Source organism: Bison bison, unplaced genomic scaffold (assembly GCF_000754665.1).
Source record: "Bison bison bison isolate TAMUID 2011002044 unplaced genomic scaffold, Bison_UMD1.0 scf7180017864215, whole genome shotgun sequence".
NCBI classification, from domain to species: Eukaryota; Metazoa; Chordata; class Mammalia; order Artiodactyla; family Bovidae; genus Bison; species Bison bison.
In genome coordinates, this window is record NW_011494787.1 from 11,791,165 (window position 1) to 11,817,549 (window position 26,385).

Genomic DNA, 26,385 nt, shown 5'->3' on the forward strand with positions numbered 1-26,385 from the left:
CTGATTCATTTATTTCTACCATTCTATCTTCTAATTCACTAATCCTATCTTCTGCCTCTGTTATTCTACTATTTGTTGCCTCCAGAGTGTTTTTAATTTCATTTATTGCATTATTCATTATATATTGACTCTTTTTTATTTCTTCTAGGTCCTTGTTAAACCTTTCTTGCATCTTCTCAATCCTTGTCTCCAGGCTATTTATCTGTGATTCCATTTTAATTTCAAGATTTTGGATCAATTTCACTATCATTATTTGGAATTCTTTATCAGGTAGATTCCCTATCTCTTCCTCTTTTGTTTGGTTTGGTGGGCATTTATCCTGTTCCTTTATCTGCTGGGTATTCCTCTGTCTCTTCATCTTGTTTAAATTGCTGAGTTTGGGAGTCCTTTCTGTATTCTGGCAGTTTGTGGAGTTCTCTTTATTGTGGCGTTTCCTCGCTGTGTGTGGGTATGTAGAGGTGGCTTGTCAAGGTTTCCTGGTTAGGGAAGCTTGTGTCGGTGTTCTGGTGGGTGGAGCTGTATTTCTTCTCTTTGTTCAGTCGCGCTGTGGGGAGGGAGGGAGGGATGCTGAAAACAAATGACACTGGCTTGCGCTCGCAGTGCCTCAGCCACACTGGGTCTGCCCCCGCTCACGGCGCGTGTAGCCTCCCTGCCCACACTGCTCAGGCTCTAGGTTGTTCCGCCGGGAACAATCCGAGGCTGGCCCTGGGTTGCATGCACCTCCCAGGTCCAAGCCGCTCAAGTTCAAGCACTCAGGTAGTCCTCAGAGGCGGAGACTCAGTTGGGCCTGCGTTTTGTGCTCTTCCCAGGTCTGAGCAGCTCAGGTGATGAGGTGTTTGGCGAGCGCCAATGCTGCGACTTATCGCCTCCCCACCACTCGGTTATCTGGGTGTAAAACCGGTGCACCTTCTCAGGCAGATGTTGACCGTCCAGACCCCCAATAAGTTTTAGTTAGCAAAGAAGCCAGTTTTATAGATAATGTCTCTCTGGGGCTGCGATTGCCCCCTTCCGGCTCTGGCTGCCTGTCACCGGAGGGGGAAGGTCTGCAGCCGACTATCTCTGTTTAGTCCTTTGTTCCGTGCGCGGGCTGGCGGTGTCTTAGGTTAGGGCTGGCTTTTCGCATGGTAGATATCCCACAGTCTGGTTTGCTAGCCCAAATTATTTCGCTCAGATAGTGCTCAGGGTGTTCAGGCCAGATTCTTACTCTCAGCGATGCAGCCCGCGCTGCGCCTCCCTGCCCAGCCCCCGCTTGCTAATGGCGGATGCAGGCGTCTGCGCTGCTTCTCCGCTGGGGGAGTTACCGTAGGGCTTGCAATCTGCGAGTTTTAATTGTTTATTTATTTTTTCTCCCTGTTATGTTGCCCTCTGTGCTTCCAAAGCTCGGCACGGATTCGGCAGTGAGAAGGTTTCCTGGTGTTTGGAAACTTCTCTCTTTTTAAGACTCCCTTCCCGGGACGGAACTCCGTCCCTCCCTCTTTTGTCTCTTTTATTGTCTTTAATATTTTTTCCTACCTCCTTTCAAGGAGTTGGGTTGCTTTTCTGGGTGCCTGATGTCCTCTGCCGGCATTCAGAAGTTGTTTTGTGGAATTTACTCGACGTTTAAATGCTCTTTTGATGAATTTGTGGGGGAGAAAGTGTTTTCCCCGTCCTACTCCTCCGCCATCTTGGCGCCTTCCCTCTTATGTTTAGACCTTTAATCCATTTTGAGTTTATTTTTGTGTAAGGTGTTAGAAAGTGTTCTAGTTTCATTCTTTTACAAGTGGTTGACCAGTTTTCCCAGCACCACTTGTTAAAGAGATTGTCTTTAATCCATTGTATATTCTTGCCTCCTTTGTCAAAGATAAGGTATCCATATGTGCGTGGATTTATCTCTGGGCTTTCTATTTTGTTCCATTGATCTATATTTCTGTCTTTGTGCCAGTACCATACTGTCTTGATGACTGTGGCTTTGTAGTAGAGCCTGAAGTCAGGCAGGTTGATTCCTCCAGTTCCATTCTTCTTTCTCAAGATAGCTTTGGCTATTCGAGGTTTTTTGTATTTCCATACAAATTGTGAAATTATTTGTTCTAGCTCTGTGAAAAATACCGTTGGTAGCTTGATAGGGATTGCATTGAATCTATAAATTGCTTTGGGTAGTATACTCATTTTTACTATATTGATTCTTCCAATCCATGAACATGGTATATTTCTCCATCTATTAGTGTCCTCTGATTTCTTTCACCAGTGTTTTATAGTTTTCTATATATAGGTCTTTAGTTTCTTTAGATAGATATATTCCTAAGTATTTTATTCTTTTCGTTGCAATGGTGAATGGAATTGTTTCCTTAATTTCTCTCTATTTTCTCATTATTAGTGTATAGGAATGCAAGGGATTTCTGTGTGTTGATTTTATATCCTGCAACTTTACTATAATCACTGATTAGTTCTAGCAATTTTCTGGTGGAGTCTTTAGGGTTTTCTATGTAGAGGATCATGTCATCTGCAAACAGTGAGAGTTTTACTTCTTCTTTTCCAATTTGGATTCCTTTTATTTCTTTTTCTGCTCTGATTGCTGCGGCCACAACTTCCAAAACTATGTTGAATAGTAGTGGTGAAAGTGGGCACCCTTGTGTTGTTCCTGACTTTAGGGGAAATGCTTTCAATTTTTCACCATTGAGGATAATGTTTGCTGTGGGTTTGTCATATATAGCTTTTATTATGTTGAGGTATGTTCCTTCTATTCCTGCTTTCTGGAGAGGCTAGCTGTTTTAAATATAGTAGTGTATACATGCCAATCCCAAACCTCATTATGTTTTTCATAGTGCTTGCACAATTTACAATCTCACTAACAGTGCACAAGGGTGCCCTTTTCTCTATATCCTTGCCAACAGCTGTTATTCCTTGTCTTTCAAATAATAGCCATTTTAAAAAAGAGATAATATCCCATTGCTGTTGAGCATTTCCCTGATAATTAGTGATGTTGAATGCCTTTTCAATACCTCTTAGCTGTCTGTATGTCAGTCTTTTTTGCAAAAGTATCCGTTCAGATCCTTTGCCAGTTTTTAATTGAACTGTTTGTTTTGCTGTTGAGTTATATGAGTTCTTTATATATTTTGAATATTAATCCCTTATCAGACATGATTTGCAAATATTTTCTTCCATAGGATAGGTTGCTTTTTTATTTTGTTAACAGTTTCCTTTGCTGTACAGGAGCTTTTTAGTTTGATGTAGCCACACTTTATTTTATATTTTGTTGTTTATGTTTTCCTTTTTGTGTCAAGTCTGAAGAATCATTGCCAAGAATGGTTTCCAGGAGTGTATTGCTTATATTTTCTTTTAGGAGTTTTATGGTTTCATGTCTTTTGTCCAAGTTCTCAATCCATTTTGAGTTAATTTTTGTATACAGTGTAAGATAGTGGTTCAGCTTAATTCTTTTACATATGGCTGTCCAGAAAACTCCAGTGATGCAGTTTTTCCTGCATCATTTATTGAAGAGACGTCTTTCTTCTGTTGAATATTATTGGCTTCCTTGTAAAATATTTGTTGACCAAATAGGCACTGGTTTATTTTTGGGATCTTGATTCTATTACATTGGTTTATATGTCAGCTTTTATGCCAGTATCATATTATGTTGATTACTTATAGTTTTGTAATATAGTTTAAAATGAAGGAGTATGATAAGTCTAGCTTTGTTCTTATTTCTCAAGATTGTTTTGCTATTTGAGGTCTTTTGTAGTTGTGTACAAATTTTAGGATTATTTGTTCTGTTTCTGTGAAAAGTGCATGGGTATTTTTCTAGGAATTCCACTGAATCTTTAGATTGCTTTGGATGGTATGGACATTTTTAACAGTGTTAATCATTCCATGCATGAGCATAGTATATCTACCCTATTATTTATGTTTTCAGTTTCTTTCATCAGTGTCTTATAGTTTCCAGTATACACGTCTTTCACTTCCTTGGGTAAATTTATTCCTAGGTCTTTTACTCTTTTTGTTGTTGTTGTTGTTCTGTCACCCAACAGTCATATCCAGCTCTTTGCAACCACAGGGACTGCAGCTTGCTAGGCTTCCCTGTCCTTCACTATCTCCCAGAGCTTGCTCAAACTCATGTCCATTGAGGCAGTGATGCCATCCAACCATTTCGTAGTCTGTCGTCCCCTTCTCCTGCCTTCAATCTTTCCCAGCATCAGGGTCTTTTCTAATGAGTCAGCTCTTTGCATCAGGTACCAAAGTATTGGTGCTTTAGCATCAATCTTTCCAATGAATAGTAAGGATTGATTTCCTGTGGGATTGACTGGTTAATCTCCTTGCAGTTCAAGGAACTCTCAAGAGTCTTCTCCAACACCATAGTTGAAAAGCATCAATTCTTTGGTGCTCAGCCTTATGGTCCAACTCTCACATCCGTACATGACTACTGGAAAAACCATAGCTTTGACTAGATGGACCTTTGTTGGCAAAGTAAGTCTCTGCTTTATAATATGCTGTCTAGGTTGGTCATATCATTTCCTCCAAAGAGCAAGCATCTTTTAATTTCATGGCTGCACTCACCATCTGCAGTGATTTTGGAGCCCAAGAAAATAAAGTCTCTCACTGTTTCTATTGTTTCCCCATCTATTTGCCTTGAGGCAATGGAACCCAATGCCATGATCTTGGTTTTTTGAATGTTGAGTTTTTTTTTTTTTCTTTTTTTTGCTAATTTTATTTTTAAACTTTACATAATTGTATTAGTTTTGCCAAATATCAAAATGAATCCGCCACAGGTATACATGTGTTCCCCATCCTAAACCCTCCTCCCTCCTCCCTCCCCATACCATCCCTCTGGGTCGTCCCAGTGCACTAGCCCCAAGCATCCAGTATCGTGCATCGAACCTGGACTGGCAACTTGTTTCTTACATGATATTTTACATGTTTCAATGCCATTCTCCCAAATCTTCCCACCCTCTCCCTCTCCCACAGAGTCCATAAGACTGTTCTATACATCAGTGTCTCTTTTGCTGTTTCATACACCAGGTTATTGTTACCATCTTTCTAAATTCCATATATATGCGTTAGTATACTGTATTTATTGAATGTTGAGTTTTAAGCCAGCTTTTTCACTCTGCTCTTTTACTTTCATCAAGATGATCTTTAGTTCCTCTTTGCTTTCTGCCATAAGGGTGGTGCTATCTGCATATCTGAGGTTATTGATATTTCTCCCGGCAATCTTGAGTCCAGCTTGTGCATCATCTAGTGGGGCATTTTGCATGATGTACTCTACATATAAATTAAATAAGCAGGGTGACGGTATACAGCCTTGACGTACTCCTTTCCCAATTCGGAACCAGTCCATTGTTCCATGTCCAGTTCTAATTGTTGCCTCTTGACCTGCGTACAGGTTTCTCAGGAGTCTGATCAGGTGGTCTGGTATTCCTATCTCTTTAAGAATTTTCCACAGTTTGTTGTGATCCACACAGTCAAATGCTTTAGCGTAGTCAATGAAGCAGAAGTAGATGTTTTTCTGGAACTCACTTGCTTTTTCTGTAATCCAGTAGATGTTGGCAGTTTGATCTCTGGTTCCTCTGCCTTTTCTAAATCCGCCTTGAACATCTGGAGGTTCTTGGTTCATGTACTGTTGAGACCTTTGTTGGAGAACTTTGAGCATTACTTTGCTAGCATGTGAAATGAATGCTATTGTGCGGTAGTTTGAAAATTCTTTGCAACTGTCTTTCTTTGGGATTGGAATGAAAACTGACCTTTTTCAGTCATGTGGCAATGCTGAGTTTTCCTAATATGCTGGCATATTGAGTGTAGCACTTTCACAGTAGTATCTTTTAGGATTTTAAGTAGCTCTGCTGGAATTCCATCACCTCCACTAGCTTTGATCATAGTGATGTTTGCTAAGGCCCACTCAACTCTGCATTCCGAGAGTCTGGCTCTAGGTGAGTGATTACACCATTGTGGTTATCTGGATTATTAAGATCTTTCTTGTACAGTTCTTCTGTATATTCTTGCCACCTCTTCTTAATATCTTCTGCTTCTATTAGGTCCATATCATTTCTGTCCTTTATTGTGCCCATCTTTGCATGATATGTTCCTTGGTATCTCTGATTTTCCTAAAGAGATCTCTAATCTTTCCCATTGTATTATTTTCCTCTACTTCTTTGCATTGTCCACTTAGGAAGGCTTTCTTATCTCTCCTTGCTATTCTTTGGAACTCTGCATTCAAATGGATATATCTTTCCTTTTCTCCTTTGCCTTTAGCTTTTCTTCTTTTCTCAGCTGTTTGTAAGGCCTCCTCAGGCAACCATTTTGCCATTTTGCATTTCTTTTCTTCAGGACGGTTTTGTTCACCTCCTCCTGTACAATGTTTCGAACCTTCATCCATAATTCTGCAGGCACTGTCTATCAGATCTGATCCCTTGAATCTGTTTGTCACTTTCTCTGTATCATCATAGGAATTTGATTTAAGTCATACCTGAATGGCCTAGTGATTTTTCTTACTTTCTTCAATTTAAGTTTTTGCTGTTTTTGCTTGTTTTGCTTTGTTTTGCTGTTTTGCTTCTTTTTGCTGACTCTATAGAGCTTCTTCATCTTCAGCTGCAAAGAATATAATCAGTCTGACTTTGGTATTGACCATCTGGTGATGTCCTTGTATAGGGTTGTCTTGTGTTGTTGGAAGAGGGTGTTTGCTATGACCAGTGTGTTCTCTTCACAAAGTTATTTTAGCCTCTGCCCTGCTTCAGTTTGTACTCCAAGGCCAAACTTGCCTATTACTCCAGGTATCTCTTGACTTTTGCATTCCAGACTCCTGTGATGAAAAGAACATGTATTTTGGTGTTAGTTCTAAAGATCTTGTAGGTCTTTAGAGAACTGTTCCACTTGAGCTTCTTTGGCATTAGATTACTGTGATACTAAATAGTTTGCCTTGGAAACAAACAGAGATGATTTTGTTGTTTTTGAGATTGCACCAAGTACTGCATTTTGGACTCTTGTAGACTATGAGGGCTACTCCAGTTCTTCTAAGTGACTCTTGCACACAGTAGTAGGTATAATTGTCATCTGAATTAAATTTGCCCATTCCAGTCCATTTTAGTTCACCGATTCCTAAAATGTTGATGTTCACTCTTGTCATCTCCTGTTTGATCACTTCCAATTTGCCTTGATTCATGGACCTACCATTCCAGGTTCCTATGCAGTATTGCTTTTTTTTTTTTTTTTTTTAACTTTACAATATTGTATTGGTTTTGCCAAATATCGAAATGAATCCACCACAGGTATACATGTGTTCCCCATCCTGCATCAGACTTTACTTCCACCACCAGCCACATCCACAACTGGATGTTGTTTTTGTTTTGGCTCAGTCTGTTCGCTCCTTCTGAAATTTTTTCTCTGCTCTTCTGCAATAGCATATTGGGTACCTACTGACCTGGGGAGTTCATCTTTTAGTGTCAGATCTTTTTGCCTTTTCATACTGTTCATGGGGTTCTCGAGGCAAGAATACTGAGGTGTTTTTCTATTCCCTTCTCTAGTAGACCACATTTTGTCAGAACTCTCCACCATGATCCATATGTCTTGGGTGGCCCTACACAGCATAGCTCATAGTTTCATTGAATTAGACAAGGTTGTGATCCATGTGATCAGTTTGCTTATTTTTGTGTGATACAATTGCAAATGGTATTGTGTTCTTAATTTCTCTTTCTGGTAGTGTATAGAAATGTAACAGATTTCTGTGTATTAATTTTGTATCCTACAACATTACTGAATTTATATATCCTAGTAGTTTTCTGGTGAAGACTGTAGAATTTTCTATGTAGAGTATAATGTCATCTGCAATGAGTGACCATTTAACTTCTTCCTTTGCTGTTTGAGTCCCAGATGGGTATGTACAGTTTCTTGGTGAGCCCTGTCAACATACTCATCCCTGAAAAAGGAGGGTAGTGATCGATACTGCTTCCTTTCAAGTGGGTGGGTTGGAAGTTCACCTTCCCACTGTGCTCCAGTGACATCAGGAGGTAAAGGAATCATAGTATCAATCACTTCTCCCTGCATCACCTTGTTTTGCCTCATTGATGTAAACAGTGGTTCAGCTCCTATTAGGATTCTCTGGTATGATTTGGTTGCTGACTAGCCCTGCTTCACCCACCTTGTTCAGTCTTGTTGCTGTCAAGTGGAAGGATTCTGCTTCCAAATTATCACCTTGCTGACTTGGGGTGCTAGGAGGGTGTGAGTGAAACCTAATGATAACTAGCCCCACCTTATACTACCTCATTCAAACTTGTTGCCACTGTACTCCAGGGCTGCCATATCTTGTTGGAGAAATTAAAATAACATCCTTATACTGGTAAGAGGATAGAAGATCAACTGCTGATTTAGACTCAATAGTACTACCCCATCAGGCTTGTATTGCTGCCCCCTGCCTCCACTGCTGTGGAGATGGGAATTCAGCATCCTGCTTAGTGCACTGATATAACCTGGCAGTGGAACAAAGTGCTACCTGCTTCTTCCAGGCAGGGGATGGGTGATTAGCAACCTGCTTGTGTCCTTAAATACCAGTGGCTATAGGATTTAAAGTGTACTCTCTGCATGGTGGGAGTGAGATGAGGTAGATGAGCAGCTCCCTAGTCAGCCCTCTTGAACGCCATGGAGTGGGAAGGAGGAGAGTATGGTTTTTTTCATTGATGTTTGGATAGAATAGGATGGATAATGCCACAGTTGGCTTTTAGCCCACCCTCTTCTCAGTCCTTTTGGAGAATAGCTTTTCTTGGATTTTTTGCTTTTGTCTTTATTTTTTACCTGTCCTAGTTGGTGATACTGGGTTGAAAACTTCTGCAGTGCTCTGTCTAGCATATATGGGACACAAAGGAAACTCAAGGAACTCACTACTGTGTCATTCCACAAGTCCTGAGATGCCTGGAAATTTCTTTCTTTCTTTCTACCTCAGAGTTTACTTTTGCTTGTTTATAATGTTATCTCCAGGGTTTTTGCTCTTGTTTTCAGTTATGAAAGACAGAAACTGGGAGAATAGGGCTGTTCCCTCTTGGCAGAATTGTAATTCCCCATCCCCAAATTTTAACATGTGTTTTCCTTCCATTCAGCTTGAATTATTTTCTAATTTCTACTTGTTTTCTTTAACTGTGGATTATTTATAAATGTTTTATTTAGTTTATAAATATTAGAGATTTTTCTAGAATTCTTTCATTATTGATTTCTAATTTAATTCCATTGTGGTCAGACAGTATACGGAGAAGGCAATGGCACCCCACTCCAGTACTCTTGCCTGGAAAATCCCAGAGACAGAGGAGCCTGGTAGGCTGCAGTCCATGGGGTTGCAAAGAGTTGGACACGACTGAGTGACTTCACTTTCACTTTTCATTTCCACCCATTGGAGAAGGAAATGGCAAGCCACTCCAGTGTTCTTGCCTGGAGAATCCCAGGGATGGAGGAGCCTGGTGGGCTGCCGTCTATGGGGTCGCATAGAGTCGGACATGACTGAAGTGACTTAGCAGCAGCAGACAGTATATTAACTGAATCCTTTTAAATTAACTGAAGCTTGTTTTATGGCCCTGTCTGTGACCTATCATAATAAATGTTAAATGAATGAGTATTTTGAAATGAATGAATATTTTGCTATTGTTGGTTGGATTTATCTGTAAATATTAATTAGGTAAAATAATTTTTACTTTATCACTTGTTTTCCTAAGTTGACCATCTCCATGCTTTATAATTTTTATTTACTTTTATATTAAAAATAGGTTTATATTTTAACATATGTTTTTAAGAGATGTTACTTTTCTTTTTAGAGAATACATTAATCATTTTAAATTTCACCTTTCAATATTTTCATATAGTAAATTTGACTTTTTTCTTTTAATATACAGTTCTATGAATTAAATACAAGTATACCTCATTTTATTTTGCTTTGAGATATTCATTTTTGTAAATTGAAGGTTTGTGCTAACTTCTGTCTTCAAGTCTATCAGCACCATTTTTCTAACAGCATTTGCTCACTTAGTGTCTCTGTGTCACTTTTTGTTAATTCTTGCAATGTTTCAAGTCATCCACCAGCAAAAAGGGTGTGACTCGCTGAAGGCTCAGTTGATGTTTAGCTCTTTGCAGAAATTAAGTATTTTTAATTAAGGTATGTACATTGGTTTTTTAAAGACATAATGCTGTTACACACTTAATAGGCTGCAATATAGTATAAAAATAACTTTTATATGCACTGGGAAATCAGAAAATTTGTGTGACTTGCTTTACTGTGACTATTTTCCCCTATTAGTTTTATAGTTTTAGCTTTTTAATTTAAGCTGTGATTCATTTTGAGTTAGGTTTTGTATATGGTATAAGGATGGGATCTACATCACTTTATATGTGGATGTTCAGTTGTTGTAGTAATATTTCCTAAAAAGAAGTCTATCTCCATTAAATTGTCTTGATATCCTTGTTGAAAATCAGTTGACTAAATACATGAGGATTTATTTCTAGATTCTCAATTCTGTTCCAGTTACCTATATGTCTACTCTATTTCAGCACCTCATTGGTTTTGATTTCTGTAGCTTTCTATGTATTTTGAAGTTTGAGTCTTCCAACATTCTTCTTATTTTTTAAGGTTTGTTTTTTTTTTTAATATACTGGGTCTCTTAAATATCCATATGGATTTTTGTCTATTGTCTATTTCTGCAAAAATCATTGTCTTATCTATTTCTGCAAAAAAAAAAAAATGCATCTGGGATTTGGATAGGGATTTCTTTGATTCTGTATTTGCAGAGTATTACCACCTTAACAATATTAAGTCTTTTGATCTATGGGCATTAGATGTCTTTCCACTTGTTAGGTCTTTAATTTTTTTCATTAATGTTTATAGTTTTTGGAATACATATTTTGTACTTCTTTTGTTCAATTTATTGCAGATTCTTTTATTACTTTACTACTGTAAATATAATTTTTTTCTTAATTTTTGGATAGTGCTTTGTTAGTGTATAGAGTGGAGAAGGAAATGGCAACCCACTCCAGTGTTCTTGCCTGGAGAATCCCAGGGACGGGGGAGTCTGGTGGGCTGCAGTCCATGGGGTCGCTAAGAGTCGGACATGACTGAAGCGACTTAGCAGCAGCAGCAGCAGTATATAGAGAAAGTTGATTTTTGTACATTGATTTTGTTACCTGCAGCCTTAATGTTACCTCTTTTATTAGTTGTAATGATTTTTCAGTGTATTTCTTAGGATTGTGTGCAGACATACCTTGGAGATATTGTGGTTCCAGACCATTGCAATAAAGCAAATACCACAATAAAGCATCACATGAAGTTTTTGGTTTCCTAGTGGATATAAAGTTATGTTTACACTCTGCTGTTGCCTATTAAGTATGCAGTAGTATTATGTCTGAAAAAATAATGTACGTGCTTTAATTGAAAAATACTTTATTGCTTAAAATGCTAAGCATCATCTCATAATGCAGGGTTGCCATAAACCTTACATTTGTAAAAAAGCTCAGTGTCTGAGAAGTGCTAAAAAAGTAAAGCACAGTAAAATAAGATATACCTGTATGTACAAGATCATGTTATCTACAAATAGTTTTAGTTCTTCTTTTCTAATCTGGGTATCCTTTATTTCTCTTGTTCAGTTGCCCTGGATAAAACCTCTGGTACATATTTGTCTCATTCCTTGTCTTAGAAGGAAATTATTCATTGTTTCAGTAGTATGACATTAGCAGTAGGTTTTTTGTACATGCCCTTTATCAGATTGAAGAAATTTCTTTCTATTGTTAATTTATTGAGAGTTTTTACCATGAAGGTGTACAAACTTCTTTCAAATAACTTTTCTTCACTTCTTGAGATGACCAAGTAATTTTTGTCTTTTAGTCTGTTGATAATAAATGTATTACATTATTGTTGTTATTATTATATTATTATTAATTGATTTTTTGTTGTTAAACCAGTGTTGCATTCCTGGAGTAAATCTTACCAGATCATAAGAAATGACCCTTTTTAGATGTTGCTGGATTCATTTTGATTATTTTTTGCTGAGTATTTTAATGTCTGTATTAGTAAATTATTAGTCCTTAGTTTTCTTTCTTTGTAACATCTTTGAATCAGGTATCAGGGTGAAAGTGAAGTTGCTCAGTCATGTCTGACTCTTTGTGACCACATGGACTGTAGCCTACCAGGCTCCTCCATCCATGGGATTTTCCAGGCAAGAGTACTGGAGTGGGGTGCCATTTTTTCCCCCTGGGATCTTTCCAACCCAGGGATTGAACCCGGGTCTCCTGCATTGTAGGCAGACGCTATACTGTCTGAGCCACTACTGGCCTAATAGCATCTTATGGGAAGTGTTTTCTCTTTTGATTTTTAAGAGAGTTAATGAAGAATAGGTAGTAATCTTAACTTTTTGGTATATTTCACCAATGATGCCATCTGAGCTTTTCATCCTGGATAGTTAATTACTAAATCAGTTGCTTTAAAGGACTATTCAGATTTTAAAATTTCTTTTCTAATCAGTTTAGGTAATTTATGTATTTCTAGGAGTTTGTTCATTTCTTCTATATTATCTAATTTGTTGACATATAAATTGTTTATAATATCCTCTATAATCTTTATTTTTATAAGATGTGTTGTCACATTTTTAGTTCCTAATTACTTGTGTATTCTCTTTATTTAAGGTTGATGTAGCTAAATGAATTTTGCTGATTTTTTTTTTAAAGAACCAACTTTGCTTTCATTGATTTTGTTTATTGTTTTATTTTCCATTTTATTTATATCAGCTCATCTTTTTAATTTCCTTTTTCCTGATTGCTTGGGTTTAGTTTTCTCTGCTTTTATTGTTTCTCATTAATTTTAGGTTACTGAATTTTAGGTTACTGAACTGAGATTTTTTTGTGTGTGTGTAGATGCTTTAGCTCTTAATTTGTATCTGAGAACTGCTTTATCTGTATCCCCTAAGGTTTATTATGTTGTGTTTTAATTTTAAAAAATATTGAAATATAGGTGTTTTACAATGTTGTGTTAGTTTCTGCTGTACAGCAAAGTGAATCAGCTATTTGTATACATATATCTCCTCTCTCTTGTTTAGTGTCATATGTATATGTTTTTTATCTGTTTTTCTTTCTGTAGTTAATTTCTAGGTTTTTCTTTTTTTTTAAGAAAAAGTTCTTGGTGTATTTTTATCCTTTTAAATTTGTTTAGACATGTTTTGTGACATAGCATGCAGTATGTCCTGAAGAATGTTTTATATGCACTTAAAGGATGTATAGTCTGCTGTTAGGGGATGTAAGTCCTCTGGATGCCTATTAAGTTCAGTTGGTCTAATGTGTCACTTAAGACTACTATTTCTTTAGTATTTTTTTTTTCTGGATACTCTGTTTATCGATATAAGGGGCTGTTCAAATCCTCTACTATTATTGTATTATTATCAGTTTCTTCCTTTGCATCTGTCAATATTTGCTTCATATACTTATGTGCCATTATGTTAGCTGTATGTTAATGAATGTTATATCCTCTTGTATTGATCCTTCTATCATCATGTATTTGCTGAGTTGTGTTGAACGCTTTGCAACCCCGTGAACTGTAGCCTGCCAGGCTCCTCTGTCCATGGGATTCTCCAGGCAAGAATACTGGACTGGGTTGCTGTTTCCTCCTCCAGGATTAACCTAATATATCATGATAAATATTGCTCTTTAAAGAGCAAATTATTTTCCTACTTACAGTTTTTTGCTAAAGATCTACTATAAAAATAATTTATTCTCTCTATATTTTCCTGCTACAGTAATGCTAAGACATATCTATAGTCTCCTCAAACCTCAGGTGTTAAGAGCATATTATTCTGTTTGAGTTGGAACACTGCTTCATATAGTCAACATGTTTTTTTAAGGCACTCTAAGAACTCTCAAGGACAGTAAAAGAAAAACATTACTGTTGCCTACAGATCTTTCAGGTATTTTTCCCCTCAAATTTTAAATTAAACGTTGTGATAACTGGTTTCTCTTTGTTTTCCATGATACAGTCTTTAAGTTATTTTTCTTTTACTTTGAGCCACTCCTTCATTTTCAACTTGCTGAGCAGGCAGGCTTTTCATTTCCACAGAAAAAAATTCCTACGGCTGCGGGTAGGCGTTCTTATTCCACCAGTCTTTTGTTGTGCTGTTGGACCCAGTGACTTAGGTGGAAAAGTACAAGGTATTCTTCCATGGTGGATGTGATGTGGTAATAAGAAACTGGGATCTAACAGGATCCTGGATCTAACAGTTCCCTGGATCTAACAGGACCCAGGGAACTGAGAAGCTGGAAGGCACACCAGTAAGGCTGAAGTGTGTTTTATGCAAATTGTATGCTGTTCTAGTAACTTTTCCATCAGAGGTTTTGTAGATCAAGAGTGAAGAATCTTCTGCTGCGTGAGACAACAAGTAGGAATCCTCCTGCAACTACTTGATTTTCTTAGAATTATATAATGCCTTTCTTTTTCCTTTGTGGTAGACCTTGTCTGATATGAGTATTGCTACCCCAACTTTCTTGTTGTTTTCATTTGTATGAAATGTTTTTTACCTATTCCCTCACTTTCAGTCTGTGTGTGCGTTTAGCTCAGAAATGAGTCTCTTATAGGCAGGATATAGATGTGTCCTTTTTTTTTTTAAGAATACAGTCAGCTACCTTATATCTTTTGACTTGAGCATATAATCCATTAACATATAAAGTGATTATTGATTGGCATGTATTTATTGACATTTTGTTTCTTGTTTTTTGTTTTATGATTCTGCTCTGTTCTTGCCTTGTGGTTCAGTGATTTTTTTTTAGTGTCATACTTGTGTTCCTTTCTCTCGTTTCTGTGAATCTATGGTATGTTTTTGATTTGTAGTTAACATGGGATTTATATATGTTGATCTATATGTCAATTTGTTACAAAGTGGTAGTCATTTGAGCTTAAACACATTCTAAATGATCTACATATTTTACTTCCTTCCCCCATGTTTTTGTTTTTGATGACATATTTTACACCTTCATATTTATCCCTTAATTGTTTCTTGTAATTGATTTTACCGTTTTTGTCTTTTAATCTTCACATTATCTTTTTTAAGTGGTTGATCCATAGTCTTCACTATATATTTGCCTTTATTAGTACGATTTTTCCTTTCCTATGAATTCTTACTTCTTACTGTAGCCATTTCTTTTCCACATAGGGAAGACTCTTTAGCATTTCTTTTAGGGTCAATTTAGTATTGAACTCTTAGTCTTTGCTTGTCAGAGAAAATGTTTTTATCTCTCTTCCACTTCTAAATGATAATCTTGTGGAATAGAGTATCCCAGGTTGTAGGCTTTCCCCTTTCAACTCTTTAAATATGTCATGCCACTCCCATCTGGTTTGCAAAATCTGTAGAAAAATCAGCTGATAGCCTTATGGTGTTCCCTTGTATGTGACTTTTTGTTTTTCATTTGCTGCCTTTGCAATTATCTCTTTATTTGTAAATTTTTCCATTTTAGTTATGATATCTCTTGGTGCAGGTCTCTTTGGTTCATTTTGTTTGGGGTCCTCTGTGCCTCCTGTGTCTGGATGTCTGTTTCCTTCTTCAGGCTCTAGAAATTTTTAGCCACAATTTCATCAAACACATTTTAAACTCCTTTCTCTATCTTTACTTCTTGGACCCCTATAATGTGAATGTTAATATGAATGCTTGATGTTGGCTCAGTGATCCCTTAAACTATCCTTACCTCTAAAAATTTTTCTTTCTCCTGTTATGACTGGGTGATTTCCATTATTCTGTCTCACAGATTGCACGTGCATTTTTCTTTGTCACCTAGTCTGTTAATTCCCTCAGTCTGTTTTTCATTCCAGTTGTTATACTCTTTTTTTTTTTAATATAAATTTATTTATTTTAATTGGAGGCTAATCACTTACAATATTGTATTGGTTTCTTTATCTCTGGTTCTTTTTTATATTTTCTAGTTCCTTGTTTAAATTCTCACTGTATTCATCTATTCTTTTCTCAAGTTCAGGTCAGTTCAGTTCAGTCGCTCGGTTGTATCCGACTCTTTGTGACCCCATGGACTGCCACACCCCAGGCTTCCCTGTCCACCACCATCTCCCAGAGCTTGCCCAAACTCATATCCATCTAATCAGTGATGCCATCCAACCATCTCATGCTCTGCCATCCCTTTCTCTTCCTGCCTTCAATCTTTCCCAGCATCAGGGTCTTTTCCAATGAGTCAGTTCTTCGCATCAGGTAGCCAAAGTATTAGAGCTTCAGCTTCAGCATTAGTCCTTCCAATGAATATTCAGGACTGATTTCCTTTAGGATTGACTGGATTGATCTCCTTACAGTCCAAGGGACTCTCAAGAATCTTCTCTAACACCTCGGTTCAAAAGCATCAATTCTTTGGCACTCGGTTTTCTTTATAGTCCAACTCTCACATCCATACATGACTACTGAAAAAAACATAGCTTTGAATAGATGGACCTTTGTTGGCAAAATAATGTCTCTGCTTTTTAATATGCTGTCTAGGTTGGTCATAGCTTTTCTTCCAAGGAGCAAGCATCTTTAAATTTCATGGTTGCACTCACCATCTGCAGTGATTTTGGAGCCCGAGAAAGTAAAGTCTCTCACTGTTTCCATTGTTTCCCCATCTATTTGCCATGAAGTGGTGGGACCAGATGCCATGATCTTGGGTTTTTGAATGTTGAGTTTTAAGCCAGCTTTTTCAATCTCCTCTTGTACTTTCATCAAGATGCTCTTTAGTTCCTCTTTGCTTTCTGCCATAAGGGTGGTGTCACCTGCATGCATATCTGAGGTTATTGATATTTCTCCCAGCAATCTTAATTCCGCCTTGTGCTTCATGCAGCCCAGCATTTTGCATGATGTACTCTGCATATAGGTTAAATAGGCAGGGTGACAGCCTTGAAGTACTCCTTTCCCAATGTGGAACCAGTTTGTTGTTCCATGTCCGGTTCTAACTGTTGTTTCTTGACTTGCATACAGATTTCTCAGGAGGCAGGTAAGGCCGTCCGGTATTCCCATCTCTTGAAAAAATTTCCACAGTTTGTTGTGATCTACCTGCCTTTGGAGAAGGCAATGGCACCCCACTCCAGTGTTCTTGCCTGGAGAATCCCAGGGACGGGGGAGCCTGGTGGGCTGCCGTCTATGGGGTCGCACTGAGTCGGACACGACTGCAGTGACTTAGCACACAGTCAAAAGCTTTGGCGTAGTCAATTAAGCAGATGTTTTTCTGGAATTCTCTTGTTTTTTCTATGATCCAACAGCATTGGCAATTTAATCTCTGGTTCCTCTGCCTTGAACATCCAGCTTGAACATCTGGAAGTTCTCTAGTCTTCCCCTTCTATCGTTTTCCTCTGTTTCCTTGCACTGATCACTTAGGATGACTTTCTTATCTCTCCTTGCTATTGTTTGGAACTCTGCAGGTTTTTAAAGCCGTTCAGAAGACTCATCTTCCTGATTCCAGCACAATGGCTGGGGTGTCCAAACCCCTCATTCCTTAGGGAGAACTTCCCAATCTGTGATATCCCCTTCTTTTTCTGTGCTTCCTGCTAGGCACTGGTCCTGATCACTTTGCCTTCCTCACTACCTGACTCTATGTGGATCTTTCTTTATACCCTTGGTTGTAAAAGAACCTTTCTGCCAGTCTCTAGTTTATTTTAGGCAAGCCTCACATGTAGATCTATTTTTGATGTATTCAACAGGAGGAGGTGAGCTCAGTGTCTTCTACTCCACCATTTTGATCTCTCTCCATTTCTTTTATTTAACATATTTTGTTTTCCTGATTTTGTTCAGTTGTCTCTATGTGTTTTCTTGCATTTCATACAGTTTAAGATGATTATTTTACATTCTTTGTCAGGCAGGTCATAAATCTCCATTTCTTTGGAACCAGTTACTAGAGCTCTATTACTTTCCTTTGGTGGTGTCACATTTGCATAACTCTCTGTTGTCTGTGTAGCCTTACATCGGTGTCTGTGCATTTGTGGAAGCAAACACCTCTTCCAGTTTTTACAAACTGGTTTCATGAGATAAAAACCTCCTGTCTGTTTCCTGAGCTGATAGGATTATATCCATAATTGCTGTTGTGAAGCATGCATGGGAGGCAGTTTTTGCTGGGTCTACAGTGGCATCTATGACTTGTGGGCTTGTTACTGGGTCTTGGGCTGGTATGGATGGATCCCTTTTGGTCCCTGGGTGGATGTGACTGCCTGTAGTACCTTGTTCAGTAGGGTAGGACTGGGACAAGAGTCCGCTTTAGGGTCCATGCGTGGGTCCTCAGCCAACAGGTCCTTGTGCTAGGAGTGTTTATGGTGTTTTGGGCCGTCTCAGAATTTCTGAGAGTATAGACAGGAGTATATACCCAACGTCCTGTTGGGTATATTTGGTAGCAGGACTGTTCACAGACTGCTGTTGGGAGGGACTGGGATTCGGTGTAGGGCCCTTTCAGATCTCCAAGTAGGAGTGTTTCCTACTGGGACACTGGTCATTCAGGATTGTTGTAGACTGTCAGACTATGGATTATGAGGAAGCTGGAGTCATATATAGGGCTTTTTCAGAAACTCCAAGGGGCAGAGACAGGAGTATCTCCTGTCTAGTCTTTGTGTCAGCAGAAATTCTAGCATACTGTGGCAGTGAGGGGGCTTGAGCTGAGTATAAATCCTTTTTAGAATCTTAGAGGGCCCAGACAAGCATGTTTCCTAAGGGGTTCCTATGCCAGTAAGATTGTTCCTAAACTGTGGCTGAGACCTGCTGGAGGTCTGTTAGGGGGCCGTTTCAGAATCAACAGTCTGATGAACTATACGTTACTTCCAGGGGCTCTCCTCCAAAGGTGGAGTGAGCTGGAGCTGGTTCAAAGGCCACTTCCTGGTCTACGGCCAGGAACAAGTTCTTGATTATGCCTGTTAACCTGATACATGGATGAATGTGACTCCTCTGGATCTCTTGATGTATGGGATATGCTGGTGACAGACCCAGAGCCAAATGGGATTGTAGCTAAATTCTCAGGGGAACAGAGCTATTTCTGTTTCTATCGCTGAGACCACAGTCAGTGAGTCAGCTGCCTAGAGGCAGTTCTGTCTCCTCAGTGGAGAAAATGGACTGCACCTTCATAACCTCCAACCTGGATCCTGGAGCTCCTGAGAATGCACTTTGGTCTGTGCATGCAGAGGCAAAATTATTGTTGTTGAGGGGGTTGATGTGTGAGGGACATTTTATTCAGTCATTTTGCTGACAAACAATGCTGTATAATATAATTTCCATTAACTAAGACCATGATTTTTCAACCCTTTATTTACAAAAATAAAGGTTAAATAATAAGCCAAGTGTTGGTTGCTAAGTAGGTTAGTTTTTTTCTTTATACCTGAATATTGATACTAATTAAAATGTTAGAATCCTTGACTTTTATTATTTTAGACTTGGAAGACCTGGTGTTGATTGTTATTGTCAACATGAAAGTGGTGCGGCTGTCCTGCAACTCCAATTCTTGATCAATGAGGTAAGGATCTTCTTGAATATTTATATGTCACACACATTGTGTAATTGTTTTCATAGTATTTTTCTACATGCTTAAAGATATATACATATGAAATATTATTCATGGTGACATTTTTTGTTAAAGACTGCACTCCTGTATTTGTTAATTTATTAAATTTTAAAGGAAAAAATTTGTATTACCAGAAGATCCTGTTATTGTGATTGTGTAGCATAATTTATAGATTAATTGTTTAAGCAATTTTAAAAAAATTACTAAAATCCTTTGATTGCCATACTGACCATTAAACTTTCCCTCTACACTCTCCTTTCACCAGGTTGTTTAATCATCTAGTGTTAATTTTCATGTTTTATCTTTATCTTCCATTAAATAATCTTTTCAGTTTTATAATTTGAATGCGTTTGTCTGTATTTTTATAATCATTTGTTGGTGTATGAGGGCATAGCTATTTTGACATTGGCTGCCTGCTGCTGCTAAGTCACTTCAGTCGTTTCCGACTCTGTGTGACCCCATAGATGGCAGCCCACCAGGCTGCCTACCCTATTCCTATTTTTATAGACCTATGGTGATGAGGAACTCCCTAAAGACAAAGTTTATAAAGCTCAGAAAGTGTAGTTGAAGGCTGCTTAAGGCCTTCTTGACTCATATTTTTACAATGGATCCTTTAATATTCTAGAACTCTTTTATGTTAAGTGAGTCAGTCAATACAAAAATGTTCTAAGAGTTTATGCCATACCAAATTTGAGCACTTAGCAGATTGGGCTCAGTATGTTGAGAGAAAAATATGAGATATCATTGGTGGTTTTCTTATGGCATGAATGATGATCTTTTATTTGACAACTCTCTGTATTTGCATATATATATATCTTTCTAAGAATTTTTACTCATAAACATGGGTAAAATATTTCATATAGCTTTGTATCAGTGATACCTGAGATATGAAAAATTTATGATACTGAGACATGTCCACGTTTTACTTTTCTTGACTCAAAAATCTTTCTCAGAAGGCTGTGAGATTCTCCTTATTGACAGATCTAGCATATTTCATATGGTAGGCATATTTGCTATGGGGTACCAAAATGAGAGAGGGAAATAAAGAGCAGGGAAAATATTTTTTTAAATATTTTATTGTAATAGCTAGTCATTAGTATCTAGAATGGCAGCCTTTTTGAAATCTCAGTGTTACACTGTAGCTCCCAGAGCAAAATGTGGGAGATGGTGAAGGACAGGGAAGCCTGGTGTACAGCAGTCCATGGGCTTGCAAAGAGTCAGACATGACTGAGTGACTGAACAGCAACAACTTTATAGCTCCTAGTTGAAAGATCTCAGTCCTTTGCCTTCTGTATAGATGTTTACTGGTAAGCATAAATTGTTTCCAGGTGATTTTCTCTGTGTCCTGTCCTCTGAGAATTGTCTTCAAGGCCTTAAATTTGTCTCTGTGCTGTTACATACGGAGAAGGCAATGGCACCCCACTCCAGTACTTTTGCCTGGAAAATCCCATGGACGGAGGAGCCTGGTAGGCTGCAGTCTATGGGGTTGCTAGGAATCAGACATGACTGAGCGACTTCACTTTCATTTTTCACTTTCATGCACTGGAGAAGGAAATGGCAACCCACTCCAGTGTTCTTGCCTGGAGAATCCCAGGGACGGGGAAGCCTGGTGGGCTGCCGTCTATGGGGTCACACAGAGTCAGACACGACTGAAGCGGCTTAGCAGCACCAGCAGCTGTTACATAACTAAGAATAAATAAAGACAAGCCTTCAAAACTGACAAGCCTGCCAGTGTTTATGTTGTCTGTCCTGAACTACTCACCTTGATCTGCCTTTAAATTCAATTTCGGGACCTTTTCCCAAACTTCCCAGCCTCTGACCTCATGACACATGTTTTTATTCAATTTTTAATCTTCACAGGTCTTCATTAGCAGTGTTTCTTATAGATTTGTTTTTGTAAATGAGTCCTAGACACCCTGCTGATGGGTGTTATGTCTCTGCTGGCACTATTACATTCAGAGGTTCTGTTTACTTCCCTTAAATGCTGTTATCTCCTAGTTTTATCATAGTATTATTAATACTGACTTCCTTCCTATATCAGCTATTACCCTAAGATATTATTAAACATCTGGATTATTTTACTTTCATTGCCTTTGGCATAGTATATATGTTTTGTATAGCATGAACTACATTTTATTAATTTCACGTATCGTGAAATGATGTTATGTTTTATTCATTTTGTATGTCATGGTCTATCGTCACCCTGTCCCAAATGAGTTTCTACCTTCCTGAGAAATGAAGTCACTGTTCTATAACTCAGAAAAATTGTAGCTCATCAAGTACTTCTAAGAAATCCTAATAATTTTCTAGTTTGAATATGTAAAGTATTTGAGAACAGCTTACAAATAAAGCAAGCATACAAAAACAAAAATCCTCAAGGTGTGTGTAGGATTCATTTTATTGCATGGAGTGTAATTACCTGTGAGATCATGTCAAAATATATGTATCAATGTATACCTGTTTGAATATATGTAATTTACATATTTATATGCAAATATGCAAATTACATACATTTTAAAACATTTTAATGGTTATACTCTGTTATGGTTGTTGTTTTAGAAGATATTTTTCTCTGAGACTAAAATCATAGTTATGTATTGAATAGTGTCAAGAGAACCATTACAAGACACATGAGCATCTGTTTGTCTTAGGAATTGTTATGGAAGTGTCATTTAGATTCCTATATTCATTAATTCCTAAAGAAGAAATAAATTCTAGGAATTTCAGTATAGCTCTTTCTAGCATTTACATGGGCTAATCATTTTGATATCTGTGGTTGAGTTAATTAACTATGAAAGGTTACTTGTAACACAGTACTTTGAAAAATATAAGAATTTTAGATATCTCAGGACTACCATAATGGTGCAAGATCAGTTTTATAGAACACACTCAGTACTCTAGAGTAGCTTCAGGCTCTGACATAGGGCAAGCATTGACATTTTTTGCTGGGAAATTCATGATGGCAAAAGTTCTGACATAGTTTTAAGATGATCTTAGTTAACTCTGAAGTAAGTAGTTTAAATATATGTATAAGAAGTCATACATGGCAGCTAGTTCTGCCTATGTTGTGTCTGCCATACTAATAGGTAGAACCCATCCTATTTTAAATATTTGAAGTAGGATTCATTTGTATTTGAAGGCTTTGTATAAAAAGGCTCTTATTATTTTTGCAGTTATACTGAATTCTAGTTGGAAAAATGTTTATTTTTACTACAGATGTTTTCTTTTGTCACAGATGAATCTTCTTGAACTATGAATACAAATTAAGTTATATCAAGTATACTTTTTAGGAAGAATATGTACATCTCAACTGTATAGAAAATTTTTAGAAATGGTGAATTTTTATGTGATTAGATTGCAGTTTTAAAACTGAATTGGATATTTGCTTCTCTGTAGAGCTACATGATATATATGTAAATAGTAGAAACAAAAAGGAATAGTTTTTCACAAAGAAAATATAATCTTTAATAGTTACAATGATGCTTATAATAATAATAATCCCTTTATTGATAAATGCATATTCCTTGAGCTAATCATTCTCACCAATCCGTATATGGTAGTTTACCTGCTTCTTCTACTCTTAGCATTTTTAGGCTTCCTGACTGAAATATGTTCATTGTCTTTCCTTGTATTTCTACATTATATAAATACAAATAACTTAAAGGGCACTGAAAAATTCAGTACATTAGTTTAGGTTTTATTTCACAAAAAAACATAAATTAAGTAAATCACTCATTTTATCTTCATTTTGTTCCAGGGTGCTTTGGTCAGTGCAAGTTCAGACAATACACTTCATTTGTGGAACCTTAGACAAAAAAGGCCAGCTATTCTTCATTCTCTCAAATTTAACAGAGAACGGTAAGAATGTAAGAGTTACACAATTTCTTAATGTATAAGAAAATGATTTGCTGAACAGGTTTCAGGTTAATTTTTGAAAAAAAAAATTTTAAATAATTTTAATAGCTCTAAATAATATTTATGCTTGCTTTTATAATAGTTTATTTACATAGAAAATTCACTGATATAGGTTCAATCATCTTCTAGTGGAGAACTCCTAGCATTCTTCTCTTTGTAAACCAGGACTTCAGCAATGGGTGATATGTTCTCTTTCTTAGGCCAGGGTGCCGAAAACTCAGACCTAAAACTTAAAAGTCAAGTAAATACTGAATGTATTTCTACACTTTTTGATTTTGGAAGTTACCTCCTACACTTTCACTTTTTTGCTTAAATTTTTTTTTACCTTAAAAAATATGAGACAGAGATTTTAGACATCCAAAATTGTTGGTACTAAGTGTTGAGCAACATTATACATTCAAGATTAACATTTTCAGAGATGATTAATTGATCAGAATTCAAATTCTTCCATTTTAGAGTGAAATAATAATTTGAAAAAAATTAACAGATATGGAACACTTATTAGAACAGATATGGAAGAATTATTAGATTTTATTTGTAAGTGTACAAAATTTTAATGTTTCTAGTGTCTGTTTCAACCAGAGCTAGAATATCACAGATATCTACTTAGCTGATAATCCATCTCAAGATGAAGTAAAATTTGTTTTATTAACCATCTCTGTTATTTAACTATCAAATGATTTGATTTTTTTTTTATTATTTGGGAAGCAGTCAGGCTTTTTGCAGTGATTATGAAGGGCTAGCACAGGAAAATTTGATATTAATGAAAGAGAAAGAAATCTCTGAGAGGTAAATTTACACAAATTAGCAAGTACTAGTCACAACTGAGGTAGGTAGATAATAGAGACAGTCACTGCTGAGAACTCAAGAAAGTACTTATTTTATTTTGTTGAATGGTTATAGTTCATATGGAATCATCACCATATAGGCAGAGCTTAATGACATAATTGTGTTTTTTTGGTTTGATGAGAAGAAAGAATGGCATCTATATAGACATTCTTTTTTCTACCTGGAACTTTTTCTTCTCATTTGCATATTACTTAACCTTCAATGTTCTGAGTAATATTCATGAATATTATATCTACAGTATTTTGGAATTCAGCATCAATGAAAGTTTTTATTATATCCAGTATTTTTTTGAGTGGAGAAAATTTATATTTTAGCTATTTGCTAAAACTAGGTAGAACTTCTTCATATTCGATCTAATTTTGGTTTATTTTATCTTAAATTTTAAAATAAATAATGTAGCAGAAATTTCATGATATGAAAAACTGAAAGATCAGTCAAGAGTTGTTATATGTTTCCTTGTATCTTTACTACTAAAAATAGTACCTACTCAGGTATTGCCATATTGATTTTATCTCTTTCTCTGCTTGTAGCATTTTTTGTTTGTCAACATTTTGAGTAGATCTGGCCCTACAATTTTGTGTAGATAAGCAGAATGAGTTTTTTCCCCCTTACAACTGGATTGTTGAAGGAAATGTTCTGGTGCCTTTTAAAGCCGTTTGGGGAGAAGAAATGATTAATGATGATGATTTCTGATTATAATTTTATTAACTCAATTGAGGTGTATTTAACTAGTAGCAATATAAAAGCAAGCTGACAGATTTTGTACAAATGTAAACATTGGGAACTTTGTAGGCATTACCTATATTTTTAATTAACTTTTATTGGGATATAGTTGCTTTACCAATGTTGTGTTAGTTTCTGCTGTACATCAAAGTGAATCTGTTACATGTATACATATATCCCGTCTTTTTAAGATTTCCTTCCCATTTAGGTCACCACAAAGCATTGAGTAGAGCTCCCTTTGCTAAACAGTAGGTTCTTGTTAGTTATCTATTTTATACATCGTAGTGTGTATATCGGAGAAGGCAATGGCACCCCACTCCAGTACTTTTGCCTGGAAAATCCCATGGATGGAGAAGCCTGGTAGGCTGCAGTCCATGAGGTCTCTGAGTCAGACATGACTGAGCTACTTCACTTTCACTTTTCACTTTCATGCATTGGAGAAGGAAATGGCAACCCACTCCAGTGTTCTTGCCTGGAGAATCCCGGGGACAGAGGAGCCTGGTACGAGGCTGTCTATGGGGTCACATGGAGTCGGACATGACTGAAGCGACTTAGCAGCAGCAGCAGTGTGTATATGTCAATCCCAAAGGCCCAATTCATCGCAACCCCTTCCCCTTGGTATCCCTAAGTTTGTTCCCTACATATGTCTCTCTATTTCTGCTTTGCAAATGAGTTTATCTATACCATTTTTCTAGATTCCACATGTAAGTGATTTTATGTGATATTTGTTTTTCTTCTTCTGATTTACTTCACTCTGTATGACAGTCTCCAGATCTATCCACGTCTCTGCAGATGGCACTATTTAGTTCCACTTTATGGCTAAGTAACAGTCCAGTGTCTATATGTACCACATCTTCTTTATCCAGTCTTCTGTTGATGAACTTTTAGGTTGCTTCTGTTTCCTGGCTATTGTAAATAGTGCTGCAATGAACATTGGAGTGCATGTATCTTTTTGAATTGTGATTTTCCCTGGGTTATATGCTCAGAAGTGGGATAGCTGGGTCATATGGCAGTTTTGTTTGTAGATTTTTGAGGACCATCCATACTGTTCTCTATAGTGGCTGTACTGATTTACATTCCCACCAACAGTTCCCTTTTCTCCACATTCTCTCCAGCATTTATTATTTGTGACTTTTTGATTATGGTGATTTTGATCAGTGTGAGATGATAGCTCATTGTAGTTTTGATTTGAATTTCTTAAATCTTAATAATTAGTAATTTTGAGCATCTTTTTATGTATGTGTTGGCCATCTCTATGTCTTCTTTGGAGAAATGTCTATTTCAGTTCAGTAGCTCAGTTGTGTCCGACTTTTTGCGACCCCATGAATCGCAGCACGCCAGGCCTCCCTGTCTATCACCAACTCCTGGAGTTCACTCAAATTTAGATCTGTGCAGTTTTTCATTGGGTTATTATTTTTTTTATAT

The 26,385-nt window shown here is 37.1% G+C and overlaps 1 protein-coding gene across 6 annotated transcripts in view; it reads left to right on the forward strand.

Annotated features, from left to right (window-relative positions):
* Window positions 1-26,385, forward strand: part of STXBP5L (syntaxin binding protein 5-like) — a 335,496-nt gene that overhangs the window by 59,035 nt on the left and 250,076 nt on the right. For all 6 annotated transcript variants that reach the window (XM_010845396.1, XM_010845399.1, XM_010845394.1 and 3 more), the window contains exons 4-5: window positions 19,344-19,425; window positions 23,231-23,331. In XM_010845396.1, the coding sequence (XP_010843698.1) occupies window positions 19,344-19,425; window positions 23,231-23,331 (183 nt within the window). The remainder of the gene's footprint in view (window positions 1-19,343; window positions 19,426-23,230; window positions 23,332-26,385) is intronic.